This window comes from Protopterus annectens, chromosome 10.part0, assembly GCF_019279795.1.
Source record: "Protopterus annectens isolate FY-2018-M chromosome 10.part0, PAN1.0, whole genome shotgun sequence".
Lineage (NCBI taxonomy): Eukaryota > Metazoa > Chordata > Ceratodontiformes > Protopteridae > Protopterus > Protopterus annectens.
In genome coordinates this window covers 861,639,977-861,657,361 of record NC_056744.1, presented here as the reverse complement: position 1 = coordinate 861,657,361, position 17,385 = coordinate 861,639,977, and the positions used below count along the sequence as shown (strand labels likewise).

Genomic DNA, 17,385 nt, shown 5'->3' with positions numbered 1-17,385 from the left:
CAAAAAAGTGTATATAAAGGACATCGATACTGCCTGATCTGATTTTTGTTAGATCTAGTACATGTAGGAACACGTTTGTTCTGAGGTAAATGGAGAATGGAAAGTTATCATCCATACTTGTAACAAAAAACTAAACCAGAGACATTAAAGCTATAAATTGTAACAGTATAGTACATGTCGTCTGTTACACAGATAAGTTATTTTATTAGTAACTGCACATAAGTTAATACAGTGCTGAAAAAGGTAACAGCCTACAAGGCTCAGTGCATTAATCAGTCTTTGGTTTCAGCAGCAGCATCACTTCATTACATTTTTCAGATTAGTTTGCTTATCCTCTATACCTGTGCTATCAAGCACCTAAGCTGCTAGTTGAGCTTAGTTCACCTGGTAATAGTCAAGTATGTATCCCTCTACACCACTGGCATAGGGTAATCAGGCATTCTTCGTCTTCCAAAAATATCAAAATATGTCAATCAGTTAACAGCATTTAAAATAATATTCCAACTACAGAGTATCACCATTATCACTAAAATAAGTGCACAACTGCATTTGGCTCAGTGAGAAAATATTTTAGCAATATTACTTCAATTTTTCTAAGACTGAAAAACAATGCTACCCCAAAAGCAGACTGAGTGATTGCAATTTATAAAAGAAATAGTCCAATTACAAACACATATGCATTCAATTGTGTAAGTACAGTCATCTGACAGTGTCACTACATCCTAAGTGAAGCTAGAATCCAGAATGAATGCATTTACACAAAATTCATGTAACATAGATCTGAAAAGACAGTTGCATGAAAAGTTCAAATCTATACTTACATAAAAATATCTCTGCACGCCAAGCTGTAGTCCTTTTGTTTTCAGCTTCCATTTTGTGGGTTCAGGTGAATTCAGAACAAACACTAAAGGCTTGCTATGCACTGCAGCTGCCATGATTGGAGTCAAATGCAGTATCACCTGTTTAAACAAAAGAAATGTAAATGCACAACTTATATGTATCAATTCTTTTGAGCCTTGTTCGGCTATTTTAAAAACTGTTTTAAAGGAGAGCTAAAGGACAGAGACAAGTCTTATGAAAACATCAATACTTCCAACTTTCTAATCCAATGATACTTTGTTAAAGTACTTTCCTAAAATAACAGTCTTCACTTTACTACTTAAACTTGATGTTCCTGCTGTAGGTAGCTGTCTTCAGTACAATGGTTCTAGTCCCACTTCCTTTTGAAAACAGTGACATACTATGACTTCTGTTTGCACCTGTCCCTCTCTATATAGGACAGTTCCCATTTGGGTAGTTGCATACTGTGAGAAAACATGAAAAATGCCAAATGTAATGAGATTTTAGGCCAAAGAGTGTTTCATACATTTCCTCGAATACTTGCATATGAAACAACAGGAACAACTCAAATTCTACAACAGAAAGATTTTATTTTAACAAAAAAATGAAGTGCAGACTTCTACACTGGTTATCAGCATGGCTTGTCCCACAAAATTTCACATTTGTTAAAAATGTCCCATTTTGATTAGCTGAAAAGGTGAAAACCCTTACTGACATCCATGATTAATTTTGCAAGGTTTGCCTTAATAATATTTGTATGTGTAAAAACACAGACCATCTGAGAAACCCTTCAAAAGTGGTTACTTAACTGAAAGATACTAACAGGAATATTTTCATAATTAGGGGTGCTAGTTAAGCAGAAGTCACCACTGCCCTTTCAAAGTCTTTGCATTAAGAAAGAGTTTGCATTAATATATCCTCCAATGATGGATACAGCAGTTAATGTGGTCTCTGCTGACAAAAAAATGACAAACCCCTTCTTATTAACTTGAGACAGTGAAAAAATGAGAGGTTGGAAGTATTGAGATATACAATGATAGTTAAATAAATCTTACAGGTTTTCAAAACACCGCATAAGACACCTCACTAAGAACAGAAACAGTTTCCACTAACAGCATACAGAAGTACTGAATAATACATCATTTGAAAATAAAAACTATATGCAAGTATAAGGAACAAAGCACCAGCATTCATGAAAACATATTTATAGCCAACTCTCAAAGGTTTTTCTAACATAAAAATTCAGACTAATATGTTATAACATATAAAAGACAAATGAATACACATCTGATAATGTGACCAGAGGGAGCAAAAGAGCAACCACAATTGTCTGTATTTTAATAGCAAATAATAATGTTGGTCACGTCATTACATTTAATAAGACAGAGATACCTACATAGTGTTGTTTTCCATGACAAAATTTGAATACATCTGAACTTTACAGAGATCTCTTCCACATGTTGTAACTCACTTTATAAAACTTAAAGGAAATCTGTTTCATACATACTGATCACAGAATAAAAGGACAATTTAATCATCTGAACAGTTTTCAGAGGTAACAGCTCTGGCCAGTATTTTACAAAACATCAAATGTGCAAACCATTACAGGAATGTGTGCAACTAAGTTCTACAAAATAACACCATGCCTAATAATGTTCCTGGTACCAGACATGGTGAGTGTTTCAATTTATACTAAGTACTACAATCCCCATACTAGTGATAACATGTGTGTGTGTGTATGTGTGTGTGTGTGTGTGTGTGTGTGTGTGTGTGTGTGTGTGTGTGTGTGTGTGTGTGTGAGAGAGAGAGAGAGACAGACAGAAGGCATCAAGATTAATGTTTGCATTTATTTTTTATATTTGCTCATGTCCCACTGACGTCTAACACTTTAACCCTTGCTCTCTGTTAATTATTGCAAATAATTCTCAAAATAAAAACATGGTGGTGGTAGACATATCTAGAAAGCCATGCATTAGGGTTGCCCAGCATAGGTGCCAGCAATGGCAGACAATCATAGTCCATCATACATTATAAGCCACTCTCCCCACAATTAAATGCAGTAGAAAGTGCTGCTTGTGGCAAGAAAGTACATGCATTTCTGTATGCATTTCAGAGCCTGCTTCTGTGTGGTATGGTTGTACACATCTGTGATGTCCCCACATCTCTGTCAGGGATCAGATACCAGACAAGCACTAATCACAGTGTAAGACTGCAAAACATACTTGCCATGAAGGACGTTATGCTTCCTGTAACCCCAGCATAAAATAATTAACTCAGATGTCACTGCACATCGAAGGAAAATAGAAAACTCAAAACTGCAGTTTGTACACAGGCTTTGATAACTTGGTGCATTTAGTGAAAGCACGTACACTGACATGTGCCCTCTGTATGAGGTACACTATCAGTTTAGCAGTCTTATGCATGCATATATAAGCAAGTACCTAGTATGAATTTTCAGTTCTAAATGCTGAAGTGTTCCACAATACTATCTGCAGACATCTGAGGTCTAGGCATTACACTCATAGTTGGCTATGTCTGCCCTGCAACAGTGTCTCTGTGAAATGTTTAGGGGTTATGGAAATGAGATTACTGCCATCTGTAAGTGTGCTTTGTCCCTGCTGTCTGTATTGCTTGTGTGAGCAAGCATTCACCATAGCTAAAATGACATATGCATACGTTAACTCTTTATGTAAATATGTACTGACATCATCTACATCATGCAGTTCGTAATGGGAAGGGGATGCCAGCATACCATTTATTATCACTTGTGAAATAAGCTGGCAAGATCTTTGCATGTAGCAATGATAAAAAACTATGGTAGCAAACGTTTTCAAAACAGAAGTCCTTGAACTCTTTACTTTTAAGAACACTGTTTCAAAAAGTTCACTTTCCTGTTCTGAAGTCACCACAGAAAGGAGAAAGGCAAATACTTGTGTTTGCTAAACAATGTCTTTGCCATTTCTCTAAGTGCAACCTTGCGGTTGTTTCTAATATGTAGTGCTGGGTGTGAAACTTCAACATTTCACATGTGAAGGGAAGGGGGCAAGCTCCCTACCTAAAATATGTTTTGTGCAGTCTCTACATGATATCATGAGATTATGCACTCTTGGAAAAATATCTAAACTCTATCTTACCCACACAATAAGTATAAAGTACAGTTATGTACACTTACCATAAATGTAGATGTTAGAGTGTATGCACTGTTGCAGTCATTACATTTGGGGTAATCTGCTGACAGGTTGCCCTCAGTCAGCCTGAATTCCAAAGTCTTGGGTCCTGAGTCAGTTGCTGTCTCCTCTTCCATGACGTCAGGTCGTCAGGGGTATAAAACATACAGCCGATGCTATTTTCTTTAGTTTTTCTTGCCCCAGATGTCAGGTGCCCCCAAAAATGTAGCAAAAATATATATATGTGTATACATATATATATATATATATATATATATATATATATATATATATATGTGTATACATATATATATATATATATATATATATATATATGTGTATACATATATATATATATATATATATACACACACACACACACATACATACACACACATGCATCAATATAAACTTTACCTTCATCTACAAGCAAATACACCATATAGGTTGCAGAAGATAGTGAAGGAAAGAAACTCCAGAATGACAGGGGGATGGCGGGAGGGTAACAAGGACTGCAACAGTGAATACACTCGAACATCTACATTTATGGCAAGTGTACACAACTGTACTATGTTCTTCATGTTTCACTGTTGCAGTCATTACATTTGGGTAGAATACCAAAGCTATGGTTGGGAGGCTGGAGCTAAACAGCATTAGGTGCGGCTATAAGGCCCTGCAGAACTGCAGTGGCAAAGCCTGCCCTGGACTTAGAGTAGAGAGGCAAATGATAATGCTTTGTAAAGGTGTGAACAGAACTCCAAGTAGCAGCCTCTAGAATGTCTTTGGTTGGTACTCCTCTGAGAAAGACTGCTGAAGTAGCTGCAGCTCTGGTGGAATGAGACCTAATGCCCTTCGGCACAGGTTTACCATGGTGTAAGTAGCAGAAACGGATGCAGTGGCTTATCCACTTTGAAATTGTCTGCTTTGAAATAGCCTTTCCTTCTGATCCTGCAGTATATGTCACTAGTAATTGCTCAGTTTTTCTTAGAGCAATCGTCCTGCTCAAGTAGAATCTTAGCTGTCTGTGTACATCCAAGGAATGCAGAATTATCTCCCCTTTGTTCTGCGGATTTGGATAAAAGGTTGGCAGATGAATTGTTTGAGCCACACTGGAAACCACCTTAGGCATTAATGTAGGATTTGTCCTCAGAGACACCCTGTCTGGGTAAAATATGATAAAAGGCTCTACAGCCATGAGGGCCTGTAGCTCTGAGACTCTTCTTGCTGAAGTAATTGCTAGTAGCAGAGCTGTTTTCCATAAGAACTTTATATCAGCAGTAGCAGCTGGTTCAAAAGGGGGCAGGGTGAGCTTTTCCAACACATAATTGAGGTACCATGCAGGTAATAGTGATCTTCTAGGAGGCCTTAAATTTTTGGCTCCTCTAAGATACTGCTTTAGTAAAGGATGAGAAAAGATTGGTGGCTCTGTGTTGTAATGAGCCGAAAAGGCACAGGCATGGATTTTAATTGATGAGAAAGATAGGCCTTTGTCAAGCATCTCAGTTAAGTATTGTAATATCTGAGGAATATTTGGTTCTGCTGTATCAGTTTCTTGTGCTTGATTCCAAGCACAGAATCTCTTCCATTTATCAACATAAGATTTTCTAGTACTAGGCCGTCTGGCTTCCAAAATGACATCCATCACAGCTTTACTGAGAGGTATTGTTTGTATAACTACATGATCAGCCATGCTGCCAAGTTCAGTGTCCGGAGTTGATTGTGCAGGATCTGATTGTTTTGCTGGTACAGTAGTTGAGGTCTTTGAGGTAAGGTCCTAGCTGGGTATTGAGACAAGTTCCTTAGGATTGGGTACCAGTATTGACGGGGCCAGTCTGGGGCAATTAGTATCTTTGGTTTCTCTTGTCTGACTTTTAGGAGGACCTTGGGAAGAAGAGGCAGAGGAGGAAAGGTGTAAACTGATAGGTTTTTCCAACAGAAGGATAGGGTGTCCACTTTCCATGCTTGTCTGTGATAAGTCCTTGTGTAGAATCTTTTCAATTGATAATTTTGAGGACAGGCAAATAGATCTATGTCTGGGCTCCCCCATTTCTCTGTTATCATGCTGAAGACTTGTGGATTTAGTTTCCACTCGTGAGGATCCATAAGGTTTCTGCTTAAATTGTCTGCCAGAGTATTTTGCTTTCCTGGCAGGAATTTAGCTTGAAGATGTATTTGGTAGGTCAAAGCTGTGTCCCACAGTGCCATGACTAATCTGCAAATGGGGTAAGAGTGTGTGCCCCCTTGCTTGTTTATATACCACATGACTGTGGTGTTGTCCGTCTATCAGTAGTTGTCCTGGATGAAGTAAGTCCTTGAAGGCTGTTAGGGCATTTTGAACAGCTAGTATCTCTTTCTGGTTGATATGTAGATGCATTTGTTTTGGGGTCCATATGCCCTGAATGCATCTTCCTGCCATATGGGCCCCCCAGGCATAATTTGATGCGTCTGTTAAAGTTTGGCTGGCAGGGTGTAGAGTGAAGGCCCGTCCCATGTTTTGGTGACATGCCTTTGCCCACCATAGAAACTCCTGTTGTAGGCAGGGAATGAGAGGAATCATTGTTTACAGACTGTGAGAATGTTGACTCCATAAACATTTTAGGCACCATTGAAGTTTCCCCATATGCAGTCTTGCATATAGAATCAGTAGGATGCAGGATGCCATGAAGCCCAAAGCCTGCAGAATTAATCTTGCAGATAACTGGGTTTTTGTTGCCATCAGTTTGAAGTAAGTGGTCAGTTGCCTTTGCTTGTCTGGCATGAGGTAAGCCATCTGGGCTGTTGTATTCAAGCTTGCACCCATGAATGTTATCTTTTGAGAGGGTACCAGTTGTGATTTCTTTTCATTTATTATGTACCATAGGCATGTTAGTAGCCTTTTCACAAATGCCAGGTGTCGAAGAAATATGTCCTTGTTCTCTGCTTGAATGAAACAGTCATCCAAGTAAGGGTATATTTGTATACTTTGTCTGCAAAATGCAATTACTGGTGCCAGGCACTTTGTAAAGACCCTGGGCGCAGTAGATAAGCCAAAGGGCAGTGCAGAGAATTGGTAATGCATTTAGCCAGCCTTGAATCTGAGGTATCTTCTGCACGATTATCTTATTGGGACATGCAGGTATGCCTCTTTTAGGTCTAATGTCACCAGCCAAGCATTCTTGCCCAACATGGGCAGAAGCTGCTGCAAAGTCAGCATTACGAATTTTGGAATGTCCAGGTATGTGTTCAAAATCGATAAACCCAGTATTGTCCGACAGTCCTTGTCCTTTCTGGGTACCAAGAACAGTCTTGAATAAAAACCTTGTCCTTTTTCCTGTTCTGGTACTGGATGAATATCCCCCATCTCCATGAGGGACGTAACCTGTTTCTGTGCCTCTGCCCATTGATTTTTTGGCAGATCTGGCCAACCATTTGCCATTGGCAGAGTGTGGAAATGGAACCTGTATCCCTGTGATACAATGTTTAGTACCCACTTGTCCTGGGTTATTAACTGGGTTATTAACTGCCAATTTTGAGCAAAAAGTGCTAATTTTCCCCCTATGGGTGCTGCCAAAAGATAAGTGCTTGGTGTAGGCAGAGGGAAGTCATTGGGGCTGTTTTCTGTAGGTTTGCACTTTATCTCCTCCAGATTCTGGGGTAGAAGTGCCCCATTGCTTTGACCTGTATGAATCTTGCGCCTGGTATCTGGAACCTTTAGGGCGTCTGGATTTGCCCCTTTGAGCTCTGTCTGACACAGGAAAGGACCAGTTTTTTGAAGGCCAGTGTCTACTGAATCTTGGTGGCTGCAGTTGTAAGAAGTCTTTAACAGTTTGCATAGACTTAGCTTTGTCTTCCATTTTCTTTAAATCCTCTTCTGCCTTAATACCAGAGTATCATGCTGTAAAGGAGCATTTAGCAATTTAGCTTTAACATGATCAGGCAAATTTTGTTCTTTTAGGCAGGCATGCCTCCTAATCACAGATCCAGTAACTGCGGCCCTGCATGAGGCCTCTAAGGAATCAAAACCACATTGCAAAGTATGCTTTCCAACCTGTTCAGCTGCATGCAATAATTCCTGCAATTCTTTATTTTCTGCACATTCAGAAATCATCATTTTCTGTTTCAGCAATCCCATAACATGTTGTTGATACTTAAGCATATGAAATTGACAGTTTAAGGCCCTGATTGCCAAGGTTGCAGATGTATAAACCTTTTTTCCCCATCTGTCCAGTGCCCTTGAATCTCTGTCAGAGGGGGTAGGATTTTTGGCTGCTGAGGCCTTAACTCCCTTTGGACCCTGTGAAATTGTTTCAGGATCAGCAACAGGGGTTCTAAATAAAAATTTATGTGAGTCAGGGACCCTGTAATATCTGTCAGGCTTACTGGGAGCCAGAGGTAAGGAGTCAGGGGTCAAGCTTGACTCTGAAAACACATCATCCACAATGTCTAAAACAGGGGGAATGGCTAAAGGCCTGTGCTGAGGGAAAAGGAAATCCCTGAGCCTCTTTTTTGATTCTGAGAAATCTTGGCTCTCCCAGTGAAAATGCTCCCTCAAAGTATGCAAGGTTTCTCCAAATTAATAATCCTCAGGAGGAGATGCAGATGGTCTAGACTCCTCTGCATCAGAATCCTCATAGGGAGGTACAGATAATATGATCAGAAGAGGAATCAGAAGAAATAGAAACCTGATCTGAAGATTCATAATTAGTGTCTTGCCTAGGCCTCTTATCTGGAGGGGGATGGGTACCCCTGATCAAGGTAATAAGGTCTTCAGCCATTTTGATCATCTGTTTTTTAGGCATAGAGGCCTGTGCACGTGGCTCATGTGTCGTTTTTTTAGTTTTAGAAGTTGCTTTTGTCTTTGGTTTTGCAGCTGTCGTCCGTTAAATATAGAAATGTTGAGGTCTGAAAACACCCTCAGAAGCCGGTGCCTGCTCAGCAGCTCCAGACCCATCCGAGGGAGATACATCCGTCTGTCCAATACCTCGAGCATCCTGCGTCATACCAGACTCCACATGGGTGTCGGTAGAGGCCTACGACTCTAAGGTAGCAGGTATCAGGGGCTGCAAAAGTGCCTCACTGAGTACTGGCGAACTAGCGACTGGCTTAGAAGAAGCTTTGTCGTCGGTTTTGGATCTCGACTGGCTTTCTCTGTCCCTTTCTTTGCGTTGTTTGTGTACTCCAGTAGTCAGATTGCTATCCGACGAAATTTCTGGGTAATTAAATCTGTTTCCATACTTTGAGGCAAAAATATACCGATGCTTAATAGTGCATTGGTTAAATTTAGCACAAAACCAACAGCCAGGCACGTTGTGATCAGGGCAAGGAATACAGTATAAGTGGAAATCCTTATGAGGTATTTGCTTCCCACAAGTAATACAATTATTAACTTTTTTTGACATCGGTATGGAGCAAGAAAAAAGTTTCCCCAACGGGGTACTGTGCTTTAGTGAAGGCTTTGGTTCTGAAATCCAAACTCGAATATTTCAGTAGTTGGCTGACTGGCACTTGCAAAATGCTTCTGCTTTGGGCACCACGTGGCAAGAAAGACTAAAGAAAATGGCGTCGGCTGCATGTTTTATACCCTTGACGACCTGATGTCATGGAAGAGGAGACAGCAACCGATGCAGGACCCAAGACTTTGGAATTCAGGCTGACTGAGGGCAACCTGCCAGCAGATAACCCCAAATGTAATGACTGCAACAGTGAAACACGAAGAACATCGTTTATTGTCCATGGTAATGTGCATGCAGAATTAGAAAGTATTTATACAATGCTTGTGATGAGTCCTTAGATGTTTAGGAAGAAGGCCTACATAGAAGATGTAAGGTTGAGCATTTGTTACTTGTGTGACTAATTTAAACACTTACAGACTAACATATGTACTGAAAACTGAAGCCTCAGTTTAAAAGCACTAAAGAACATTTCTCGTTAAACTTATTTACTTGTGGGGTATCATCACCACATTCAGCTCTGCTTGTTTGAGTAGAAAAAAAATCTTATAACTCATTTTGTGGATGATATTACACTGAATGCTGAACCATGTGAAGAAACTTTACATTTCACTTAGCCTGCACACATAAATGGTAGTAGCCATAGTTGTTACAGTTAGGCACAGTGAGCATTAGTTGAGGACTGAATCACAGACTACTGTCTGAACCAGTTTGAGAAAGTCTTATGCACTTAGGTACGGCTGTGTGGACCAGTTTGAGAAAGTCATATGCAAATGAGGGAATAATGAGATTTAAATGAGGATTGTGTGAAAAATTTGAGACCATCTTAAGGCAAATTAGGAATTCTTCCGCATTTGAGCAATTCACAGTTGCTTTTTGATGTGCATCTGAGCCACTCACATAAGATTTGTAAAAGGTGATTTCATGCCTCTTCTATCCAGAAAATAGAAAGTGCTTGCATTTGCTGCCAGCTTAGCAGTTTCTCAATCTTGGGTGCTTGTCACAGTCACATCAAAACCAGGTGCAACGAGCGTTCATTAGCCAAAAAAATGAAGACATAGGCAAAGGCCATTTCATGAATACTGCTGATCAGGAAATACTGCACAAGTTTAGATTAGTCAAGAACTAGTTTGGGCTTTGGTGAGTTTGTAAGGCCAACAGACAGGGACTGGGGAAATGCGTCACTTCCCTATACTGTAGATGCTAAGGTATGTACAGCACTCACTATACTTGTTACAAGAACCTTCCAAAGACAAAATGGGGACATGTTGAGTATTTCCCAGGCTTCTGCCTTGAGGATACTTTAGGAGTTCCTCAATGTACTCTTGGCATATGTGGCTTAGTACATCTATTTCCCAGTGTCACCTCAAGGCTGAGTCAGTGTCATGCATGCCTTGGTACTGGCTCAGATATGAGGTGCATGCCATGTTTTCTTGTGGTGCTACTGTAATAAATTGCAACTATGTTGCTATTAGGATCCCATCTGGACCACTAGGGAAGTGGTATCAGAACAGGAAGGGCTAGTATTCCACCAGCTGCCAGGTAGTGCGTGATGCATGGGGTGCATCTCCAAAATGTCAGGCCAACATCCTGGCAGTGCAGAGATTTCCACATTTGGCATAAAAGCTTACATTGTCTCCTCTTCCTGCATGGTAGAATTCCTCACAGAAACCTAATTGGCTAGTTGGTAAATGCAAACCATTCATACTATTTTAAACATACTCATTTCTTTAGCTATAGAGTGGCATAGGTAGTAATGAGTAATCATCTCCTCCCTTATTTGATTTCCAGGTGATGCAGGCAACCCATCTGAACCTTGGCTGCTAACACCAATCTATAATCTCTCTGAGAGCTGCCAAGAAGCTTTTCAGCAATGCCTTGACCCAGAAACAAAAGTACAGTTGTGTACACTTACCATAAATGTAGATGTTCGAGTGCATTCACTGTTGCAGTCATTACATTTGGGTTATCTGCTTGCAGGTAGCACTCAGTCTGCCTGATTAACAAAGTCTTGGGTCCTGCATCGGTTGCTGTCTCTTCTTCCATGACGTCAGGTCGTCAGGCGTATAAAACATGCAGCCAACGTCATTACATCAGTTTTTCTTGCACCAGATGTCAGGTGCCCCCCTAATGGGAAACAATTAAATCTATAAATATACAAGGTTATACCTCAAACAAAAAAGCAAATACACCAAAGAGCTTTTAAGCATTGAAAAGGAGAGAAGAGGTATAGCCAAATGAAGTCAGAGGGCTGGAAGGAGGGTAACCAGGACTGCAACAGTGAATACACTCGAACATCTACATTTATGGTAAGTGTACACAACTGTACTATGTTATTCGTGTTTCACTGTTGCAGTCATTACATTTGGGTAGATTCTCAAAGCTAAGGATGGGAGGAGGAATTTAGATAGCATTAGGACCAGCTATAAGGCCCTGCAAAACTGCAGTGGCAAAGCCAGCTCTGGATTTAGAGAAAATTGGTAAATGGTGATGCTTGGTGAAAGTATGTACAGAACTCCAGGTAGCAGCTTCTACGATGTCCCTGGTAGGGACACCTCTGAGAAAGGCTGTAGAGGTAGATGCAGCCCTGCTTGAGTGGGATCTGATCCCCTCTGGGATAGGTTTTCCATGGTGCTTATAGCAGAAGTGAATGCAATGGCCTATCCATTTGGAGATAGTTCACTTTGAAACAGCCTTCCCCTCTGTCCCTGCAGCAAATGCCACGAGCAGTTGTTCAGATTTCCTTTGAGGTTTAGACCTGTCCAAGTAGAATATAAGTCATCTGTGCACATCTAAGGAGTGCAGTATCCCTTTCCCTTTGTTCTGTGGATTAGGAAAGAAGGTAGGCAAATGAATGGACTGATTAAAGGCCACATTGGATACCACCTTTGGCATGAAAGAGGGATTGGTCCAGAGGGACACCCTGTCCACATGAGAGATGATGAAAGGCTCCACTACCATAAGGGCCTGTAATTCAGATACCCTTCTTGCTGAAGTGATGGCTAAAAGGGAAGCTGTTTTCCAAAAAAGGAATTTTAAATCTGCAGTAGCAGCTGACTCAAAAGGAGGAAGGGTGAGTTTCTCCAATGCAAAGTTAAGGTCCCAGGCTGGAGTTGGAGCTCTCCTGGGTGGTCCTAGATTTTTGGCCCCTCTGAGGAACTGCTTGAGCAATGGAAGAGAGAAGAGGGGAGGTTCTGTGTTATAATGAGCTGAAATGGCTGACATGTGAATTTTTACTGAGGAAAAAGACAGGCCCTTGTGAAGCATCTCAGTTAAGCATTGTAAAATCTGAGGTAAATTGGGCACTGCTGTGCTCATCCCTTGAGAATGGTTCCATGCACAGAATCTTTTCCATTATTCAGCATAAGATTTTCTAGTACTAGGCCTCCTTGCCTCTAAAATGACATCCATCACTGGTTTACTGAGGGATGGTAAAAGAGAGCTTAGGTAATTAGCCAGGCTGCTAGGTTCAGTGTTTGAAGCGGAGGGTACAGAATCTGGTTCTCCTGCTGAGACAGCAGGGTAGGAGTCTGAGGCAGGTGCCATGGGGCCAACAGTGACACTGTGCAAGAGAGGGGACCAGAGTTGGCGTGGCTAGGCTGGTGCAATCAAAATCATCCTTGGTTTGTCTTGTTTGATCTTTAGTAGTACTTTGGAGAGCAGAAGCAGAGGGGGAAAGGCATAAACTGATAGGTTTTTCCAGCTGAAGGACAGAGCATCCACTTTCCAAGCTTGTCTGTGGGGAGTCCTTGCACAAACTTTTTCCAATCGATAGTTCTGGGGGGAGGCAAACAGGTCTATATCTGTGGTTCCCCATTTGCTTGTCAACATGTTGAAAATCCTTGGTTCCAGTTTCCACTCATGTGGGTCCATGAGAGTTCTGCTTAGTCCATCTGCCAGTGTATGTAGTTTTCCTGGCAGGAATTGAGCTTGTAGATGTACTTGGTAGCTCAAGGCTGTGTTCCACAATGCCATGGCTAATCTGCAGAGGGAGTAAGAATGTGTACCCCCCCCCCTGCTTGTTTATGTACCACATAACAGTGGTGTTGTCTGTCTTTACCATTAATTTTCCTGGAAGACTGTGGTCCTTGAAGGCTGTCAGAGCATTCTGTACAGCTAACATTTCTTTATGACTGATGTGAAGGTGCATTTGAATTGGGTTCAATTTGCCCTGAATGCACTTCCCTGCCAGGTGCGCTCCCCCATGCATAGTCTGATGCGTCTGTTAGGGTTTAGGCGGCAGAGGGTAGTGTGAATGGTAGTCCCTTGTTTTGGTGGCAGGCCTCTGCCCATCAAAGGAACTCTAGGCATAGACAAGAAATGATAGGAATCATTGCTTCTAGATCCGGAGAATGTTGACACCATAGTCTTTTTAGATTTCCTCATATGCAGTCTTGCATATGAAATTATAAGAATGAAGGTGGCCATGAACACCAAGGCTTGTAGTATTTGCCTTGCAGATAGCAGGGTTTTTGTGACCACTTGTTTGAAGTAGGTTGTCAAGTGAATTTGTTTCTCTGGTGTGAGGAAAGCCATCTGGGAAGTTGTTTTCAAGCTTACTCCCAGGAATATAATTTGTTGACAGGGTACCAGGTGTGATTTCTTTTCGTTTATGGTGTACCCCAGACAAGTTAGCACCCTCTGTACAAAAGCCAGATGATTCAAAAGTATGTCCTGGTTTTCTGTCTGAATTAGACAATCGTCCAGGTATTGGTATATTTAAATATTTCTTTGCCTGCAAAATGCAATGACTGCAGCTAGGCACTTTGTGAATACCTTGGGTACAGTAGATAAGCCAAAGGGCAGTGCAGAGAAATGATAGTGCATGTAGCCTGCTTTGAAGCATAGGTATCTTCTGCAAGATTCCCTGATTGGGATGTGCAGGTATGCTTCCTTTAAATTTAGTGTTGCCAACCAGGCATCTTTGCTTAGCATAGGAAGCAACTGATGAAGAGTCAGCATCTTGAATTTTGGAATCACCAAAAAGGTGTTTAGAGTAGGCAGGTCCAGGATAGAACGCCATGAATTGTCTTTTCTGGGAACCACGAAAAATCTTGAGTAGAAACCTTGTCCCTTTTTCTCTTCTGGTACCAACTGAATAGCATCTATGCTTAAGACAGAGAATACTTACTTTTGGGCTTCTTCCCATTGCTTTGGAGGTAGATCCGGCCAACCGCTTGGAGTTGGTGATGTCTGGAAGTGAAATCTGTATCCTTGGGACACTATATTAAAAACTCATTTGTCCTGGGTAATGAGTCCCCAGTTCTTTGCATGAAGTGCAATCTTTCCCCCCAAAGGGGCAGTCAGTTGAGAAGTGCTTAAAAGTTTTAAAAATAAGTCATTGAGACAGTTTACCATAGGGGGAGGTTTATTACTCCCAAATTTGGAAGTGGAAGCCCCCACTGCTTAGTCCTGTGCGTCCCCTGGGACTGAAGCCTGGGTTCTCTGCTGGATGTGGGTTTGGACTGAGAAGTCTGGAAGAGACAGGAAAGGACCTATTCTTAGAAGGCCAATGCCTACTAAACCTTGGAGGTTGTACTTGTAAAAAGTCTTTAACAGTTTGCATAGATTTAGCTTTTTCCTTCATCTTTTTAAGAACTTCTGCCTTGTTGCCAAACAGGTGGCCCTGATTTAAGACAGCATCCAGTAATTTTGCTTTAACATGATCTGGCAAGGACTGCTCCTTAAGCCAAGCATGCCTTTGAAGTACAGGCCCAGTTACTGCAGCCCTGCAAGATGCCTCTAGTGAATCAAAACCACAGTGCAATGTATGTTTACCAACTTGTTCAGCAGAATGCATAAAAATCATGTAAATCTTTATTTTCAGCACAATCAGGAGTCAACATCATTTTCCATTTAAGCAATACAATAATATGCAGCTGATACTTTAAAATATGAAACTGGCAATTCAAGGCCCTAATGGCCAAAGTTGCAGAAGTGCATACCTTCTTACCCTATCTATCCAGCGCCCTGGAGTCTCTAGCAGAGGGGGTAGGATTTTTGGCAGTAGTAGCTTTAATGCCCTGGGGTCCCTGTGAAATGGTTTCAGGATCGACAGTAGGATTTTTGAAAAGGAACTTGAGAGTCAGGAACCCTGTAATATCTATCAGGTTTTCTGGAAGCAGGAGGTAAAGAGTCAGGGGCCATGCTAGATTCCGAAAAGGCATCATCAACAATGTCCAGTACAGGAAGTATAGCTACAGGCCTGTGCTGGGGCAGAAGTAAGAAACCCCTAAGCCTCTTTTTAGAATCAGAGAAATCCTGATTTTTCCCAATGAAAATGCTCCCTGAGAGTATGCAAGGTTTCACCAAAAGAGAAATCTTCTTGGGGGGGCTGAGGGAATATAGTCCTCAGCATCAGAATCCTCATAGGTAGATAAGGGTAAATCCTGGTCATTAGAGGAAACAGAAATTTCAGAATCCTGGTCAGAAGTATCATAAGCAAATTCAGTCCTAGGTCTCTTACAGGGGGAAGGTTGGCTTCCCCTGATTAAAGTAATAAGGTCTTCAGTCATTCTTATCATTTGTTCTTTAGGCATAGAGGCTTAACCATGTGGTCTGGGCATCAGTTTTCTAGGCATGGTTTGAGTTTTAGGCCTTGCAGAAGAAGATGGTGCCAGTTTAATATGCAAGTCAGTAGGCCTGAATGCACCCTCAGAAGCTAGTGCCTGCACAGTGGCTCCGGACCCATCCAAGGTAGAGACATCTGCAGGTTCCACAGTTGAAGCATCTCGCAGCATGCCGGACTCCAAATGGGTCTCAGTAGAGGCCTGCAAATCTGAAGTAGTGGGTATCGGGGACTGCGAAAGTGCCTCACTGAGTACCAGCGAACTGGCGACTGGCTTAGGAGAAGTGTCATCAGCAGCTTTGGACCTAGGCGGCCTGTCTCTGTCTTTATCTTTGCGTTTTTTCAGAATGTCAGTAGTCGGATGGCTTACCGAAGACATATCAGGATAATTGAACCGAGCACCAAAATATTTAGAAGTGCAAATATACCGATGACGGATAGTTCTTGGTTTAAATAAGGCACTAAACCAACAGCAAGGTATGTCGTGGTCAGGGCCTAGGCAAGGAATACAGTACGAATAAAAATCTTTATGAGGTATTTGCTTTCCACAAGAAATGCAATTATTTACATTTACTGACATCAGTTTAGAGCAAGAAAATGTTTCCCCAATGGGGTACTGTGGAAAAATACTGAAGTTCAACATATTTTGTATTCTGTATATAAAGGGTTAAGCAGAAAAATATTCACTGCGTGCAAACTGAAATGTTCTGGAATGTGTTGATAACTGAGGAATGCAGGAGTTAATCTTAAACTGCTGATAAGAAAGTTAATGTTGCAAGAATAACTGTGGTACTAGCTGGTAAAAACAAGTAATCAAACTATCACTTTCTGATGAATGTCCTGTGTGCTACGTGTGTGTACGTGCAGAAGGGTCTATAAAAGCAGAACTCAAAGTACAAGTAGCCAGACTGCTGGCATACTACTATCATATAGCAGGTCTCCATGCATGTAAAATAAAGCTGTTTTACTTGCTTACAAGAACTTGGTGTGATTCTTCCAGAATACGTTAGAAGAGTAAAATCTTTCGACATAACTGGCGCCCAATGTTGGGGCGGCCCCTACACGGCGCGAATCGAACAAAGAGAGGCTGAAAACCTGCGCAGGTGGAGAGAGATCGGGCTCTCCTCGAACGAAAGACCTCCGACTGAAACAGGTCGAAATTAGAGGCCAGTCACTCTTTCCAGATTCAATCCGTGAGGTGGCAGCGAAACAGGGCGGAGGAATCACAAATGTAAGCAAAACGTTATTTTTTTTGTTTCTGGTTGGAATTTTTGTCTAAATTTTAAGGGACTAGTCAAGGGAGAAATTAAATTTTCTCAAATATAAGGAGTATATGTGAATAGATTCCACATACAAGAGATCTCAGGAACAGGAATAGTTT

At 41.3% G+C, this 17,385-nt stretch overlaps 1 protein-coding gene across 1 annotated transcript in view; it reads right to left on the bottom strand.

The window, feature by feature from the left end:
* Positions 1-17,385, bottom strand: part of TGFBR3 (transforming growth factor beta receptor 3) — a 2,354,992-nt gene that overhangs the window by 1,576,584 nt on the left and 761,023 nt on the right. The window contains exon 4 of the mRNA XM_044085660.1: positions 822-959. Within this exon, the coding sequence (XP_043941595.1) occupies positions 822-959 (138 nt within the window). The remainder of the gene's footprint in view (positions 1-821; positions 960-17,385) is intronic.